Here is a 17,932-nt window from a genome sequence, read left to right on the forward strand (position 1 = left end):
CAGGGGCAAAATGAATATGTGGTGGGAATCTTTCCAGAGCCTCAAGCACCCCAGGATACCAGGAGATCCCTGTCTTGGATAAACTTCCAAGCCATCCAGATCACCCATGGGCAGCTTTGAAGGCCCTTGACACAAAGCTTGGATTTAATGGAGGAGGTGAGCAGGTCACTTTGGCTGCTTTAGTTCAAGTCCTTTCCAGTAAGCCTATGTTGCTTGAAGTTCTTGTGCAGCATGGAGATAGAGGCAGGCAGAACATTTCATTCTCCTTTTCTGACCATGGAGCCAGACTGGAGTCGCTGACTAAGCATCCTTAATTGATCAATGAACAGGAAGGAGGGTTCCTCAGAAACATCATGTCCTGAGAGCAGTAGATTATACCAATGGACTTGAGTGTTTCAATTTTGAAAACCCAGCAGGTCTCTACCAAACATGAGCTCTTCTGAATTTTTCATTTAGCATTTTCAGTCAATAAGGTATATAGAGGATCAACTTTGGGTTCCTAAATTATGTAGCAAAAGCACTGTCCCCATCTCTGATCTCCCAAACCCCTGATTATAGTTCCACATGAGCAAAGAATATTGGAAAGTAGGAGGCAAGGAGGCCCTGCATGATTACGGTTGTTGTCCCCTTATAGCAAGAAGGCTCCAAAGAAAGTTTTATCTTCTTTTGTGTAATCCACCAAGGAGATGTCGCTGACATTTACCATCAGCCTGTCCCCTTCTTCCAAGGAAAACATAGCCCCAAGGTAGAGGGGCTGATACCAGTTGCTGCTTATTTCACACACAGATTTGGTCCCTGTGAGGAGATGGGCAGGCTCCGGGTAGTTGTCTGTTACCTTGGTGATAACCACAACGATGAGGTTTGGCTTATTTGGTTGTTTCCCTTGGCTGATGTCACCACACCTAGATGTGATTCCTCGGAATGTGATCTGGGAGTAAATGAAATAGTCTCCCGACTCTGGGATCACCAGGAATTTGTTGGTGTAGTTCATCCGGTTCTTGGTGAAGGCCAAGCCGAGTTCATGTTCCCAGTGCAGAGCAGGGTACTGATTTTGCATATGTGGCCCTGGAGTTTGTTTAAGAACTGCAAATATAGGAGAGAAGTTTCATTGGCACAGATCAGAACCAGTGGGCTTTGATAAAGTCTTGTACTGTTTTTCTAGTGAGTGTGTGTGTGTGTGTGTGTGTGTGTGCACGCGTGCGCGCGCGCCCATGTGTTTGTGTTATGTCTCATGCATGTGCGCAAGCATGTGCATGTGGAGGCCAGAGGTAGAAGTGGGGTGTCCTCTTCAGTTGTTCTACACCCTTTTTTGGAGACAGGGTATTTCACTGAACCTAGAACTTACCAATTTGAGTAGATTGGCTGGCTAGAATGTTGTGGGATCCACCTGTCTCTGTCACTCCAGTGTTAGGGACACCGGCATGCATGGCTGTGCTGAGATTTTTGGTAGGTGCTGGGGAGCCAAGCTTAAGTCCTCGTGTCTGAAATGCAGGCACTTTATAGACAGAGCCATCTTTCCAGCCCAGCCTCCGCTACCCAAATTCACTTCCCTTGCTGACTTCCTGAGCTTATGCGACTTCTTTCACAGTCAGAGCTGTGGCATTCCTGATAATTTAAGTTTGTGTCCTGGGTGTGATCATTCATATTTGGCTCAGTCTAAACTTTTTTCTCATTTACAAATTGCTGTTCTACATGGACACAGTGAAAGTTAAAAAGTCTCTTCCTCCTTCTGTGTACCTGAAAAGAATTTACTGCTAACAGCTTGCTTACCTGGGATAAGTCCTGACACAGACCATCTGGTCCTCATTCCTGGACCCATGGATGATGAGTCCACACTGTTACCCTCACTGCCCAATTGGAAAAAAGATACATGCAGAATTGCTTGTTCTTCCAGGTCCCTCAGCTTTCCCTCACCCTTAGCCTGACTAGCACCCGGTCTGGAAGACAAGTCTGACTTTGGACTAAGACATTTTCTGATTAGCCTTGACGAATCCTTTTCCTTTCCCATGCCTGGGAAAGTTCATCCCAGCCTTTCCTATTCATTCTACACAAGGAAAAAGCCTTTACTTTAAGTGGAGAGACTGACAGGCTTTATGTCAAAGCCTGCTCCCAAATGTAGTATTTCCTTTATTATACCAGCATTCTCTCCATTCACAGTTCTGCACCTGATCATTCACCCCAATTCAGAATACAAAAATATTGTGGGGAAATGGTATCTACTGACACGCAGGCTCTTTTCTTTTCACATTTCCTTAAAAAACATAGTAAAACTATTTATGTTGTATTAGGTGTTCAAAGCCAGCCAGAAGTAGTTGACACACATGGAGAGGAGCTGTGTAGATTTTGTCACTGCTACATCATTTTCTATAAGGGACTTCAGCATCTGAAGACTGGACTGTCTGCTGAAGATCCCGGAAACAATTGCCCACCAACACAGAATATATGACTGTACGCTCCTCTCCTTCCCCTTCCTGTGAGAAAAATTCCTTTTACACACGTGCCATCTTATTAAATCCTGTGTTTGTTTCTACTTGGCATGTCTTTCCTTAAAAAAAAGATAAATAGGCCGGGCGGTGGTGGTGCATGCCTTTAATCCCAGCACTCAGGAGGCAGAGCTAGGTGGATCTCTGTGAGTTCGAGGCCAGCCTGGTCTACCAAGTGAGTTCCAGGACAGGCTCCAAAGCTACAGAGAAACCCTGTCTCAGGAAAAAAAAAGATAAATAGCACTTGTGAGAAGGAGTAAAGGAGGTGTAAAATCCATGGCTATGGCAGAATACTATCATCTTTACTAGTATTCTTGTTTCAAACAACCTCTGTCCCAAAGAGAAGGACGGAGGGAGGGAGGGAGAGGAGAAGCAGAGGGAGAGGGAGAGGGAGAGGGAGAGGGAGAGGCAGAGAGAGTGGGGGAACCTTGTCATTACATCACAATGCTGTGGTCCAATGTCACAAAACAGGCAGTAATCAATAATGAATCACCTGAGGACATGTTGGGACCAGAGACTCAGAACATTTTGGCAGTTCTTCTCCTACAGTGACAAGGCCAAATATAAGTCAATGCAAATAGACTTGTGGAATGGAAGGAAGCTGGGCTTTGGGCCATCTGGGCCTAGTACCAACTCTGATTCTGCACCATGCAAAGCTCTTTAATCAACTGTGCCTGTTGGTTTTCTCTTCTGCACCTCAGTGTCTCGTCTGGAGGCTGAGGATAGGCCCTTTAGAGCCTTGTTCTAAAGATTAAGAGGACCAAACAAATGTGGGCATTTTATAGATTACAGTAAGCTGGGTACAGTTGGGCTCATTTCTTTCTGTTCAAATAAAGCACCATGTTTCATTTGGACAGATTAAAGAAGAGTAAGCCCGTGCCATTTAATATATTTTATATGTTCTTATGTTTGCCTCACTCCTAAATCTATATTATATAAAACATATTAGCCGATGCTTTATGAAATATACCTGTAGTTAAAGGAAATGAATAGAACCAAACTTGTTTCAAATCACTGATAAATAGGATAATTTGCAACAAAACTGGCACTGTTAGAGGCAACAAAAACATCTTAACTCCCTATAGCCGCTTCGGAGACTCAGCACAATCACCATTATGTACTGACACTACAGTTTGGAAATCGCTTCTGTTTTAAGGAACAATTTAACAACCTGCACATCCAGTGGCTGACCAGAAATCTAGATCCTTGACCTTCTAAGGTATCTTTCACATTGATGACTGGACTAGGGTTCTTTTGCAAGCTTGGTGCATGTCCCGAATGAATGTGGACTCCTCTCCTCTCTACATTAAGTGGCTCTTGGAAAGCTCTGGAGCTTCCATAGAGACATCTTTGTCAGTCACATCTGGTGGTCTCTGCCTCTTCACTGTGGATAATACAGTGACTGACATGTCTTCTCAGATGATGCATAAACAAATCCCATTATGTCTCCAGAGAGGCAAGCCCTATAGCACTGAATGCAATAAGCTGTGTTAGCTCAGCAGCAGTCAGAGTTGGGATAGGAAGCATGTTGTAGCAGAAATCACAGTTCAGAAAGGCAAACTTGACTTTGAACTCTTCCACTGCCTACATGTACAACTAGGAGAAAATCATTGTTTGAGCCTGAGTTTCCCTAATGTTGTTTTTATGTGTGTATATGTCGTATGCTTGTGTGTGTGTGTGTGTGTGTGTGTGTGTGTGTGTGTGTGTGTGTGTGTGTTGCATGTTCAATTGTGTGTGCACCTGTGAAAACCAGAAGTTGACACCAGGTGTCGACCTTTATTGCTTTCCACCTTAATTTCTGAGATAGGTCTCACAGAACATGGAGCTTAGCTAGCTTGGCTGTCCAGTGAGCTTCTGGGATCTGACTGACTGCACTCCAGCACCAGCGTTACGGGCACAAACCACCATGTCTGGCTTCTTACATGAGTGCTGGGATCTGAACCCAGGTTCATAAACAATAGCATTTCACTCACCAAGCTATCTCCCCAGCCCCTTCAAAGTCAATCCAGAGATCTTTCATCTGTTATGAGATCCAGAATTACTTGAGGACCCAAAATAGAGGAAAAACACTTCTGGATGGCTGGGTGTGTGTATGCCATAGAAAAGCAGGAGAGACAGGTAGAAGGTTGACTGAAGAGGAGTGAGCACGTGAGAGACATGGATCCTTAGGTTTGTCACAGGTAAGAAGTTACTCAACATCCTTGATTGTCAAATCTGTTGCCAGTTTGAAGCCACCACAATGAGTTTTGGTAAATAGAATGAAAGAAATCTCAGGTCTATGACCCATGGTGTTCAAATAAGAACAGGAAATCTTACTTGTCAGGTGTGCCCTTGGCTTGGCTCTGGAAGGTGTGTCTGTAACAAAAGGAGAAATATGCTTTGAGTAATGGCTAACAGAGTGAAGACGGTACCTGTGATGGGAGAGGAGCATCAATCTGATCCATTGAAGTTCAGATTTATGTCTTGTGGGCTTTGGATTGGCATGTGTTATGGTATCTGTAGGATGCACCACTGGGGACACGGGAGACTCAGAAGTAAGAGTCTTGAGTGCAAAAGACTTTGGTTAAGTTACCTATCCTGGACTCTATTCTCCTATCTCTGAGACAGGCACAGCAATTTCTACCTTGAATGTTGTGTTTGCATGGTTCCTGGCTCCTAGTCAGGGCATAATAAACGATGGCTCATTGCTTCTTCTCCCAGGCTGTTCTGTGAGAACCAGTTGACTTTTCATATTCTTTATGGTTCTCTTACTATATCCACTGAAGAGTATGGGAAACTCAACAGAGAAGGGATGGGGAGCAAGTAGGATCCACTCTGTTGCTCCATGACCTTGGCAGATCCTTTTTCCCTTTCTGGGCCTTTTTCTCCTTAGTTTTTGATTTGATTTTAATTTCAGGTTGGTTTTTGTATTAAATTTAAACATGTTCTATACTATAGGTTCTATAGTGATAAAGATGATATTGATTATAAACAGCAAAATTGATTGTGTACTTTTCCTGTTTTGGGACCTGCTCTCATTCCTTAATTGGAGTTGACTAATCTCATCTACACTTGCCTTGTCAGAAAGGATAACCATATCAGAGGTGAATGATTGTAGATGGCTGGAATGATATGTCTGAAGGCCTCATTGCACACCATATCCATGAGCTGGGAACTTGGACTCAGGCCACAGACCATACATGTAGACAGAGAGTGGTTTTGCCTTCTTAATGATGAGTGAGGAGCCTCACTATTCTTTAAGTCTGTCTGCATCCCTAGCAATGTGGCAATTAAAGACCCACTTCCAGCTGCCTACATCCTAAAACTATCAGAAACATTTTTATTCCCCACAAGAAAAGGCATCAAAGATGAACACTTACAAACTGGCTGTGGTGAAGGTTCAGGTGTCTGTTCTGGTATTGCCTGTTGAAAAAACAGATACAGTTCAGTCCTTATGGCCCTTCTTACCTCGACACATACACAGATGCCCATAAGACTCTGCTGCTGTCTAAGCCTTGGTCCTCTACTGGGAGGGAAGTGGCACTGGATATCTCAGTTGGTGGGAATCTTGCATCTCAGCTCTGCATTCCTATTCTAGAGACACCACAACATCCTCCCTCTCTTTTCATCTTTATCTCTTAGCTTGAGAGCATTTCCTGCTGTATCCTAGGAGAACTCAGCATCCTGTCATTGCTAGTAGTAAACCAGCAGTGAAAGTTACTTTATTTTTCCCATTTTATTTTGAAGACTTGAACTATTGTTTGTATTGGCATATACTAATTGTGCATTATGGAGGACTTTATAAAGACATTCTCTCTCACGTGTATCATGGACTTTGACCATATTCACCCTCTTACGTTCTGTTTTTCTTTCATTTTTCTCCAAAGCTACTCTTCTTTTCCCCAGATAGTCTTGCTTTTGGTATCATGAAATCCACCCCTTTATAGCTATATCTGTATCATCTATATCCATCTCTCTATATAAATGATTGCATACAATCGAGAATCCACATTGAAAGAAAACATGCAATATTTGTCTTTTTGTGTGTTGGCCACATTCCCATTTCCAGTCTTGCCATTCTTCCTTGTTTCCACAGAAAACACGAAGAATTCTTCTACTGTCACAATACCAGCTCATGAGTCATTCCAGATCTCCTATGACAGAGGAAAAGCAACTTCCTTGGCATCAGATAGGCATTCATTTGGATTGTGGTTCTGTCCTTTGACAATGCTAGGATCTTGTAAAAAGTACCTTTTCTCTCTGAGTTTAGTGTACCATTCATAAACTGGGGATACTAACATCCCCAAACCTAAATGATTTGCAGAGTTGAGGTGAAGATAAAATAAGACAATGCTCTAGTCAGTTCAAAGAACATGTGAAAATACGCAAGACTCACCACTCACAGGCCTGAACACAAGGTCCAGGAGCAAGAGAGGCCCTCAACTTATTAATAATAATATTGTCTTTCCATGTTTGCACACCTTTACAAGCCAGTCCTCTGATTTGAATCTTGTAGATACACAGCCTCCACTAACAGCTTATTTTCCATACCATGGACATCTGATCTGTGCCTACAAGTTAAAATCTGCATGTGCATGTGTGTGTGTGCGTGTGTGTTTGTGTGTGTGTGTGTGTGTGTGTGCGTGTGCATGTGTGTGTGTGTGCGTGTGTTTGTGCGTGTGCATGTGTGTGTGCGTGCGTGTGCATGTGTGTGTGTGTGTGCGTGCGTGTGTGTGTGTGCATGTGTGTGTGTGCGCGCGCGCATGTGTGTTTGTGCGTGTGCATGTGTGTGCGTGCGTGCGTGCGTGCGTGTGTGTGTGTGTGTGTGTGTGTGTGTGTGTAATCTTGAGGGGTTATATCTGTGTGAGTGCAAGAGAGCAGGCTCCAACACAGGAGCATGTGCACCAGTGTGTCCAGGATTTGGTGGTGTCCAGGCCTACTGCTTGCTGGGCTCCCCTAACGCCCCCTGGCAGGTCTTTATGCCTTTGAGTTCTTCCTACCATCTATTTTCTAGCTCTTCTCCAGAAGGCTAGTTAGAGGGGATTCTACTATGAGCAAGATCCTACTATGCTCATAATCCTTTGGCAGTTCCTCATGTTCTTCATGGTACAGTTCTGTATTTTTGAAAAATACATTTTATATATTTTTGTGTAGGTGTGTACATGCGCAGTGCATGGGTAGAGGTCTGAGGTCAACATGTACTAGTCTGTTATTTGCTTTGACCTGAGGGTCCTAAAGCAAGCTCCTTTACTCACTGAGCCATCTCACTTTCCCCACACATATCTATCTTATCCTGACATCCTGTATCCCACTGATCACCTGTCTTGTTAACTGTTTACTTCTTTCTTTTTCTTTTTTTTTCTTTTTTTGGAGCTGAGGACCGAACCCAGGACCTTGCGCTTGCTAGGCAAGCGCTCTACCACTGAGCTAAATCCCCAGCTCTGTTTACTTCTTTCTATGGCCCTTGCATTTCCAGTTCCAAGTGTTCACCACAGTGCATGAATCAAGTGATTTAAAAGTACAAAGAGTGCAATTGTTGCTCATTTGTGCTGACAGCACATCCTCCAGTCTCATGAAACACTCTATAATGGATGCTATTCACATCCCCATAGTGGCGGTGGGGCTTACTGAATGTTCTACATCTCACATGCAGTGGAATAGCATGTTAACCCTGGTCAGGTGACTACAGGATTTCAAGATTGAAATCCTGCCCCTTATAGCTTATGGACAAGCTCCTGATGTGTTGAGGCAAACAAGAAAAGGGTCAGCAATGTGACAGTGGGGTGAGCTCAAGGTTCATTAAACAGATCCAGAACTGTGAGGAGCTGTGGGAACCAGTCTGAACAGATGCTTAAAGATCCTGACATGCTAGCTAGATGATACAGGAGGAAATAGCCACACTGGACATGCTAATGACTTGTGCAAGAATAAAGAGGCCCAATTGCATATGGGGACAGCTGGAAAATGGCAAGGCTTCCTGCTAGGGAAGACACTACACGCATTCACCCAGGGTTTTGGGAAAGCCTAAACAATTGCTGGGACAAACTGTCACATCCACAGTTTGCTGGCTTGAGGGATGGAGGCGCACCTAGAAGTGGCTCAGTGTCTATCTGGTGCCTGACTTGCTATGGGCAGAGTTGATAGAGGACTTTGTTATTTGGTGAGGCAGAAAGTGGGAAGTAGGATGCTCAAAGAGAACTGGGAAGATCTTGATTGAGTCTCCTCACGGTAAACAAAAAGTGTACCTGCCTTAGTTGGATTTCTCTTGCTTCGTTTACTTCTCTGCTGAGAAACTGTATTGTTCATTCTGCTTATGTTGTGTGAATGGATACCCAGTGCAAGTTTTGGAGCATTCCTCTTTGATTAAGAATCCCAGGAATGTGAACATGTATCTGGAATATGCACACAGGTTCCTGATGGCTCTGTTGGATTTCTATTACTTGGACAGACATTTTATTTTCATATGTTTGTGATTCATGGGTTTTAGTGGTCCAGACTGCTGCTGGATATGGAGGCTGAGTCCTGCTAGAAGGTATTGAAGATCACACCATTCCCCAAACCTGCAGGGAAAACATGAGCTGGGGCTCTATCTTCCTTTCCTTTACTGACTTTTTAAATAATGACTGTTATGGAGTGGATGCTACTGTTATAGAGTGCAGCCATAAATGAAGTGTGGGGGGTGGTGTGGAACAGCAGCCTGTCTTGGGAAAGGTCCAAGAACCAAGCTGCCCTAATGCCTGCTCTCCAGATAGCTGCTGGCAACACCAGCATAAGACATCTTTCTTGTCCTCTTAGCCTGGTTTCTCCCATCACTTCTGGGTGACTTGGGGGTACTGAAATGACAGCTCCAAAAGACTGCTGCATTGGTCTCCAAATTCAAATGGACCCTGGACCCAGGCCACACCTCAAGAATGGGGCATTTCCTCTTAACAGGATTTCTCAAACCATGGGCTGAGAATCAGGATCCAATGCTATTTCTTATGACAATGTTTTTCCCTCTAGGAGAATTTTTTAGGCAGAAGGGCTGGCCTGCTCTTACCACTCTGTCCCCAGTGGCCAGGGAAGTGCCTGTGTTTTTACCAGATTATGTAATCTGCAAAGTTAGCATCCTCAGACCTCAGGGAGACAGAAGTAGACAGTATTGGGCAAAGCTCAGAATCAGTGACTTTAGCCAGTATTTTATACCTCAAAAATCTGGGAGAGTGATATTTTGGGTTAGATTAAAATCTTTTAGGCCTAGGAAGATTCCTCAGCACTTAAGAGCATGTGCTGCTCTTGCAGATACCCCAGGTTCAGTTCCCAGAACCTATATGGTGGCTTACAACCATCTGTAGCTACAGTTTCAGGGGATCTGATAGTGTCTTTGACCTTCTGGAGTACCAGATATACACATGGTATACACACACACATACAGGCAAAACACTTGTACACATAAATAAAATAATTAAATGTAACAACAACAACAACAGCAACATTTTAAGGACTTAGAGATGAGTGGTCTTGGCCTGTTGGTATTACAGTCTCTAAAGGGTCCACTAAAGTCTGTATGGAACATATCTGGGGCTCTGGAAATGTTTATTGAAAGTTGAAAGGGTTGGTTAGAAACCAGAGTCAGAAAAACAAACAAACAAACAAAAAAACAAACCAGAAAACAAGTTCATGTGCACACTCATGAACATACTTTTTAGCGGGACAGTGGGGTGTTCAGGACCTGCAGCATCTATTTACCCTTGAACGAATTGGTAATTTCCCCATTCACCCCCCACCTTTACAGGCTGCAACATTCTCACTGTTCTATGATCTTCCTTCTTTCTTTCATTCATTTTTTGTGTGGTGTGTTGACTAGTAGTGACACATTTCTTAACTGAAACTCCTTTTTCAAACTGGGCAGAAGAAAGGCTGGGGGAAGGAGGAGATAGCCACTCAGCCAAGTGTTCCTTCTTGCTGTGCTCTGCACTGGGTATTGATGTGTGAGCCTTTTTATAGTCTCTACAAACTGAGTTTTATCACTGGGATTTAGAGACCTTAAGACAGTGCTGACAGTCAAAGGTAGGGAGAAGGGTTGGGATCGGAGCCTTTGGACCAACTTCAGATCCTGACACATGCCAGGAACCCTCTAAGCATCAGCAGGGAACATAAGTAAATGGGTTAGCAGCAAGTTGGTCTTTGAGATGTCCTGGCATTTCCCCAGAAAGCTCCCTGTGAGTGTATTTTAACTAATGATCCACTTAGTCTTCCCTCCCACTCTCTATAGACACCTGCTCTGTCGACCCTGCTCACAAACAGGAAGTTATAGTCACTTCTTGCTGACACAATAACTGCAATTGAAGAGACATTCTCGCGTTTTATGACCCGAGACACTTCCCCTAGCATGGCTAGGAGAAATCAGGGCGTTTGAGGCTTCCTCTCTGTGTGTTTTCACAAGGATAAATCCATCTGGAAATGGCTTAGTGAGCTCATTTCATTGCACCATCCTCTGTGTCGGCCTGGACCATGCTTGCCGTGTCACAGAACGAAGAGTCAGGGGTTTGCAGCAGAGAAAATTCGGAAATCCCAACTTGGTTAGTTCTTGACTCCTGATCCTGGCACATCAGCTGACCTTGGTGATTCTTTGCTGGCAGGCCTATCCTGTGGCTCAGAGAGGCCTGTCACTTCACTTAATTTCTCTTTCTTTGGGTCCAAGCAATACAGTGTTGTCTGTGCCGTCTTCTCTAGGTGTTTTATTTTTTATTTTATTGCTTTGTTTATAAACAGGAGCTACCATTGGCTCTGCTTTATGAGAAACAGCTGATTTTAGGACCCTTTAGAAGTTTGGGGATGGCTTTCTCTTTCCTCAAACACAGACACTTCATGGGCTTGGTAGGTCCAGAGTTGCTTCTGGACTCCACCTTTTCAGAACACCAATGTCTTGAGTAAGCCGAATTGACCCCTGCCCACTTCCTATCCCCAGCTTGTTGCTGTTGTGTGGCCCGAGGTTCAGGCTGGGAGGCAACTTTACATTGGGCAAGGGCTGTGGTGTCCTGCGCCATTCACTCTCCAGTAGGTGAAGACATAGGAGTTTGCCAAGCTAGTATGGTGCTCACTGTGGTGCAGGCTCCCTTGAGTGAGTGACAGTGTGGCCCACAAAGTGACCAGCTGTGTGCTGCATCCCTGACCCGGGGGAGGTACAGCTGCAGCTTGCTTGCTTGTTCTGCCTTTGAACCTGCCACAACTGTTCACAGCCCAACTTTTGAGGTAAGTCGTTCTTCCGGGGGTCCCCCTCTTCCTCGGGTTATAGCGGGGGCGGCCCCACTATGGGATCGACTCGTACACAGTTCTTCTATCTCATCTTTTTGTGTCTTCCAGACAATGCTGAGGACTATGGTTATTGTCTACCTTCAAAACAGGAAGCACCTTGGGCAAGGTAAGAGGCCCATCCAAGGTAGAATGGGTAGGGAAATTTTCTGGGGAGCATCCCTTCTTTGCCTATAGCTTTCTGAACGCCTTGAAGAATTCCTACTGCCTTGCTAGGAAGAAAGTTTATTCATTCCCTCACATTAGGAACGAGGCTCAGGGAAGCTGATATGTTGTCCAGTACTTTATCTCCCTTTCATCCAGAAAATACAATGTGAATATCTTTGCCAGGCACAGCTAGGTAACTTTCCAAGAGGAAATAGTGCTAGCATTTATTGACCATTTCCTATGTCCCAGACTTTTCTGGGGTATGGGATAGGGGAATGAAGTAGGGGAGAGAGTACAGGAAACAGTGGAGCCTGGCAGGGATTATCAGAAAGGTGGAGAAATGGGATTAGAGGGGACTGAGGAGAATGTGGGGGGAGTCTGGGAGGGAAGTGCAGAGGTGACTGAAATGCAGCCCTAAGCAGGAAGCCCTGCCACACTGTCCAGGTGATTCCAGGCACAGAATTCAGTACCATTCTATGCCTGGCCTGGGGCCAAGAGCCTTGAGAGTGTTGTGTGTGGGCAGGCAGGGGGTGGGGGATGACACACCAAGACCTGGCCTTAGGGGACACTGCCAGAGGAGCCAGCGCACCCCTTCTGGAGCTGCTGGTGGGTGACTATTCAGGGCCCCAGGACCATACCTGAACCCTGGTCAAATGGAGCTGACGGAGTGGTTTGAGGGGAGAGGCTGTGGTGATGGGGCAAGATTGGCATGCAGAAGCGGGTGCAGAGACACTCTCAAGGTCCAGAAAAGTCTCACAGCACCCAGGGCTGCTCCCTGGGCTGCACTGGCAGATTCCACAGCAGATGGGGAAGTTGTGCTCTGTGAAGTAATCTCCCCAGGAGGGAATTTCCCTGCTCAGCATGATGTAAGTGCTGCTGTTGGCTAACCTCCATAAGACCAGACACCTTACATACCTTATTTTTAATTATCCACATTTTATGCAAATGCAAGCAGAGGCTTCAAGGGGAGGGAGATGACGAACTAACAAGTGGAGTGGCCAGTCTAGAATTCGGACTGGGTTTGAGATTGTGATTCATGACCCATGGCCTTTCCAAAATGGGAATCAGCCTAGTGTCTTCCAAACATCTGAAGATTCTAAAACGCTGCAATGCCTCTATTTATTTATTTTTAATAGGGAGCGCATAACATTTCATTCAAGGAATGTTTACCAACATTCCCCTCCTTCACTGGTGGGTGGCTCAGCTACCCACTTCCCCTCTTTGCATGTTAGCAAGAAGCACTAATTTCTCAGCTCTTCCTGGGATACTCCATGCATTTATAAATGCATACACGTAGGTGAGCTCTTTCAAAAAATAAAGCACATGCTATTATGTATGCTAGGAGCCACTGGGCTCTTCACACTGAACGTGTAAGTGCCAGGCTGTATCTGCTTGACCATACATATAAAACAGCAATCCATCTGTGGCTCTGCAACCTCTAAGCAGGTTGCCTGTGATGCACATCACATCTTGGTTTAGGGATTATTCAAGAATAGAATTATTTCTTTCTTTTCCACTTTTCCTGAGAGAGAGAGAGATCTTCTGGGTTGGGAGGCAGTTTTATTCTCAATTGTATTTCCTCAGTGTAAGAGTGTCAGGCTACCTCTCCAATTCTCCTCTCTCACTCTCTCCTCCTTCTCTGGCAGCCCTAGTTTTTTGCCCAGCTAGGTATCCTTGGTGGGTGATTCTAAGTGCACTGTAGATTTGATCTGTGATACTCCTCACTGGGTTGCCATGTGGGTGCTGGTAGTGGTCATGACTTTCCTCCACGACATTGAAGAAATCATTCTTGTGGTGTGATATCTAGAACCTAATGCAGTGTGCATAAGCCCTGCTTTTCAAATGCAGAACACGGCTCAGGTTGTCTGGTTTTAAGTTTGGATCTGCCTCTGACTAGAGGTATAGGCTTGGAGAAGTCTCTTCACCCCCACCCACTCGGTTTTCCTATCTGCAAAACAAAGGCTCATGGGCTGATTAACTTCCAATGAAATGGCTTACTTTCAACTTAAAGGAAGTATTTGACAAGGACCTCAGGCACAGCCTTATATCCCATAGGTATCGCCCTGGCCTCTTGCAGAAAGCTTTCTTAGATCCCTGTCACCCTGTGGCCAGGCTTGGGAACATGATGGAACCCATATGTGGAAGTAGCTTCTTTTTGTTTTGTTTTGTTTTCAGTCTCATGCATCAACTTTGAAACTCCTGGAGGCTCAAGGTCAAGTTTCCCTGGTGGTTGTTTGGTGCCTGTCATAGGGTGTTAATCATATCCTGGTATTGTAAGCATGCAATTTGGCCACATTCCGGACATGCAAAATGCTCCTGCACTTGTCTCATTAACATTATAGGCATGCTGCTAGAAACGCCCCCTTCTGGCTGAAAAGGAAACAGCTCAAAGACTTGAAGCAAGAAGCCTGTTTCTCACTTGGCCAAAAATAATGGAGCTGGGTTTTAAGTCCAGGGACCTGAAAGTCATATTTTGACCTAGTTTTCCCTCCTTGGATCTCACATTCTGCCCTCTCCCCTGAGCTGGTAATTCTTTTTTGGAAAACCCCAGTTCCATGTCTGCCCTTCTCGGTGTGGCTCCTTTCCGGTGAGGCTAGCCTCTTGGCATGGTTGCTTCCTGCCTTCTTTGAGCCCTGGCTTCTGCTTGAGTCTGGTCAGCGGGATCAAAGGTCTAAAGGGAAAAATGGCCAGTGTTTCCTGCCCCCTCAGCCTGCTCTTTTATTTTGTCTGAACTTTTGCATCCTCCAATCAGGCCCTTTCCAAGGCTTAGCTCCCTACTAGATTCCTCTAAAACACTGGTTCTCAACCTTCTAAATGCTGCGACTTTTTAATATGGCTCCTCATGTGGTGACCCCCAACCATAGAATTATTTTATTGCTAGTTCATAATTGTAGTTTTGCTACTGTTATGAATCATAATGTAAACATCTGATGTGTATGCAGGAAATTTGACATGAGACTCATGTGGGGGTCGTGACCCACACGTTGAGAACCAGTGCTCTAAAACTCCTCTTAAACTCCCCCCCCCCCCAACCCATGCCACAGGATTGGTGGTTGCTGCTTCCCAGGCTGCTGACCCTGGATGCTTCCAGATGCTCTGCGTTCTTTTTGTCTATCTCAGCAAATAGGCCTCTCTTTAAGCCCTTGAATGCTGTTTATAAATGTTTTTCTCCCTTGAGCTCTCTCCTCTGAATGACCAGCTGCTTCGTTTCAGGACCTGGCATGCTCCATGTATCCCTGTTTCACCCCGCCTCCCCTTTCTTTTCTGTTTTGATGCACTAAGACGTCCGTCCCATAGCCTGGTTAAACAGCCTCCAGCATCCCCATGTGCCCCACCCGCCCCACACTCCTGGGAGATGGCTTTCTTCATGATGGGATGGGAGTTATTGGGCATTAGTGTGCTTCACACCTCAAGCACCTGAGTAGGGGAGGCAAGAAGGGACTCCCAGCTGCTGTTGGTGATAACACTTAGCACTCTCCTTTAAGGTCGTTCTGTCTGGTCACTTCCTCTGCCAAGTCCCTTACCTGGACTGCGCCATCCCCTGGTGGCATAGATGGCTTTCTTTGGCTTCTACCAGCATGGGGATTACAGAGGGCATCCTGGTAGTAGGATCCTAATATGTGTCCCAAAAGTATGTCAGGGATCCCTTCAGAGCCCAGGGAGGCACAGGTTGCTGGAAGCCACTTAGCAATACTTTGTTCAAGACAGCGGTTCCCTTTTGACCAGAGAGTTCCCTGAAGTGCCTCAGTCTGCTGTGTGTGTGTGTGTGTGTGTGTGTGTGTGTGTGTGTGTGTGTGTCCTGGGGTCACAGCCTGACCTCACATTGTTTTCCCATTCCCTACAGTTCCTTTCTAACCTAGGCAGCCTTCCTGATCTAATTGCACATGTCTACATTTTATAAGCCGAGACACGTGGCTGCCTGCGTCACTGTTTGTTGACCCTGGTGGAGTAACAGGAGTTACACATTAACCTCATCGTGGGAAATTGCCCAGGATTGATTAGAGACCAGGGTTCCAATTAAGCCACCTATTTTCTCTTTTAGAATTGAATCCTTGGGACTAAAATGGAATCAGTCATCACAGATCATGCAGGATGTTTCCCTCTAAAGAATAGTCTTTAAATAACACACTTCGACCTTTCAGATCCTTCCTGGGAGTTCCCAGTCCTGACTCCTGGTCTCCTCCTGGACACCTGTACCCTTACTCTCCTAACCCCACTTCCACAGCCTTTTGGTGACAATTGCTCTCCAACTCAGGCAGATCTTAGGGTCAGTAGGTCTGTAGTCGTGCACTGAAGAATATTTCTAAACCCCAGAAGCAGAATTGGCTAAACCAATTTGAGCACACACATATAGGAACATAGTATGTCATCCATACATCATGCTGCCATGGAGTCATTACCATAGAAACAGTTTTATACCATGTAGAAAGCTCAGAATAATCCCCCCAAATACTTTAGATTGTTGATAGTTTTCACCTCTAAGGATTTATAAGTAAGACATTTTCCTCATTTATTTGTCTGTGATTTCTGTTTCTTTCCCCTCAATAATCATGAATTATGTAATACAATTTCAGAGCTTTTTGTTTTTAAGGACAAGGAATGTTTCCGAAGTATCAGTACACTATGATTGTAATTATCTAAAAAAAAAAAAAAAAAATACGGAGTGTGAAGTTATTCTTGTATAAACATGAGATGAAACAATTCAATTCCCTGGAAATACAGAGTTAAGAACCAGATGGGACCTTTCCACCTCTCACCCTTCCATTCTGTATTTTCTTTGTACAGGAAAGCTAGCAATGCTGTCCATGAACAGCTCTGCCATAGGTCCCAAGCCGGAATATATGGCTGCCTGCAGAGAGACCACTGATTCCCTAGGCAGAAGCAAGCTTACTCACCCGTCTACAGCCTGGGGTCCGGAGTTGGCCAAGCATCAGGAAGGTGCTAAGTCCTGCCAGGATGAGAAATGACAGCAGACAGCAGATGAGAGCCAAGCATGCTCTGCTCCTGGAGGCGAGCCTGGCCCTGGCTTCTGGCATTTCCACTCTGGCTGCTTCCTCGAAACCCAGCCCCAGCTCCTCACTCATGCTTCTGCTCTCCTGGAGGCACTTCTGACTCCTTCTGACCAGAGACCCCCCCATTAAATAAGAGAGCAGCTGTCATACTGGCTGAGTTAATGCTCTGCTTCTCCTCCCCTTTTTACTCCCCCCTCCCCCTGACAGCCCACTGCAGCCCGCCCTGCCCGGCTAGGGAATGTGCCGCCTACAACAGAAACCAAGTTTGGTTTAAAAAAAAAAAAAAAAAGAAGAAGAAGAAGAAGAAGAAGGAGAAAGCTTTCCCAAGCATATTTATACACAGTATGCTCATGTGCTCTTTCCTTCATTTACAGAAGGAAGTCAGGAAAGTCCCTGGAGGAGGAGAACCAGAATGCATCAAGTCAGGGGGTGGGGCATATTAAAATGTACCTGCTCCCTGCACTGGACTCCTGCCAGATGAGCTGGACTGAGGAGTGTGTTCCTTCTGGAAGTGAAAGTGAGGGACTGGGAGGCGTGTGGCTTGCAACAGGAAATGGAAATCACGTTTACACCAGCCCTTTGCTAAGTGCCTCTGAGCCTCTTGCTCCAACAGCAACTCCCTGTCATTGTACAAGTGGAAACCTGGAGGTTCCAAAAGGTAAAGGGACCTGCCCTAGGTCATTCTGGGAGTAAGAGAGCAGAGCCAGGATGATGCCTATTCTAAGTCATGATCCGAGATGGGTCCTGTGAAACACATTTCTTTTCTTTCTTTCTTTTCTTTCTTTCTTTTCTTTCTTTCTTTCTTTCTTTCTTTCTTTCTTTCTTTCTTTCTTTCTTTTCTTTCTTGATTCCTTCCTTCCTTCCTTCCTTCCTTCCTTCCTTCCTTCTCTCTCTCTCTCTCTCTCTCTCTCTCTCTCTCTCTCTCTCTCTCTTTCTTTTTTGTTTTTAGAGACAAACAAGGTTTCTCTGTGTAGCCATGGTTGTCCTGAAACTCACTCTTTAGACCAAGCTGGCCTT

At 45.2% G+C, this 17,932-nt stretch overlaps 1 protein-coding gene across 1 annotated transcript; it reads right to left on the reverse strand.

Annotated features, from left to right (window-relative positions):
* Positions 1-628: 628 nt before the first annotated feature.
* Positions 629-16,987, reverse strand: Tnfsf15 (TNF superfamily member 15). The gene is made up of 5 exons (XM_036178555.1): positions 16,799-16,987; positions 6,599-6,616; positions 5,843-5,885; positions 4,800-4,838; positions 629-1,083 (listed from the first exon to the last, which is right to left on the reverse strand). Exons 1-5 carry the CDS (start codon positions 16,985-16,987, stop codon positions 629-631), a joined length of 744 nt encoding a protein of 247 aa, XP_036034448.1.
* Positions 16,988-17,932: the final 945 nt, after the last annotated feature.

This window comes from Onychomys torridus, chromosome 2 (assembly GCF_903995425.1).
Source record: "Onychomys torridus chromosome 2, mOncTor1.1, whole genome shotgun sequence".
Classification (NCBI taxonomy): domain Eukaryota; kingdom Metazoa; phylum Chordata; class Mammalia; order Rodentia; family Cricetidae; genus Onychomys; species Onychomys torridus.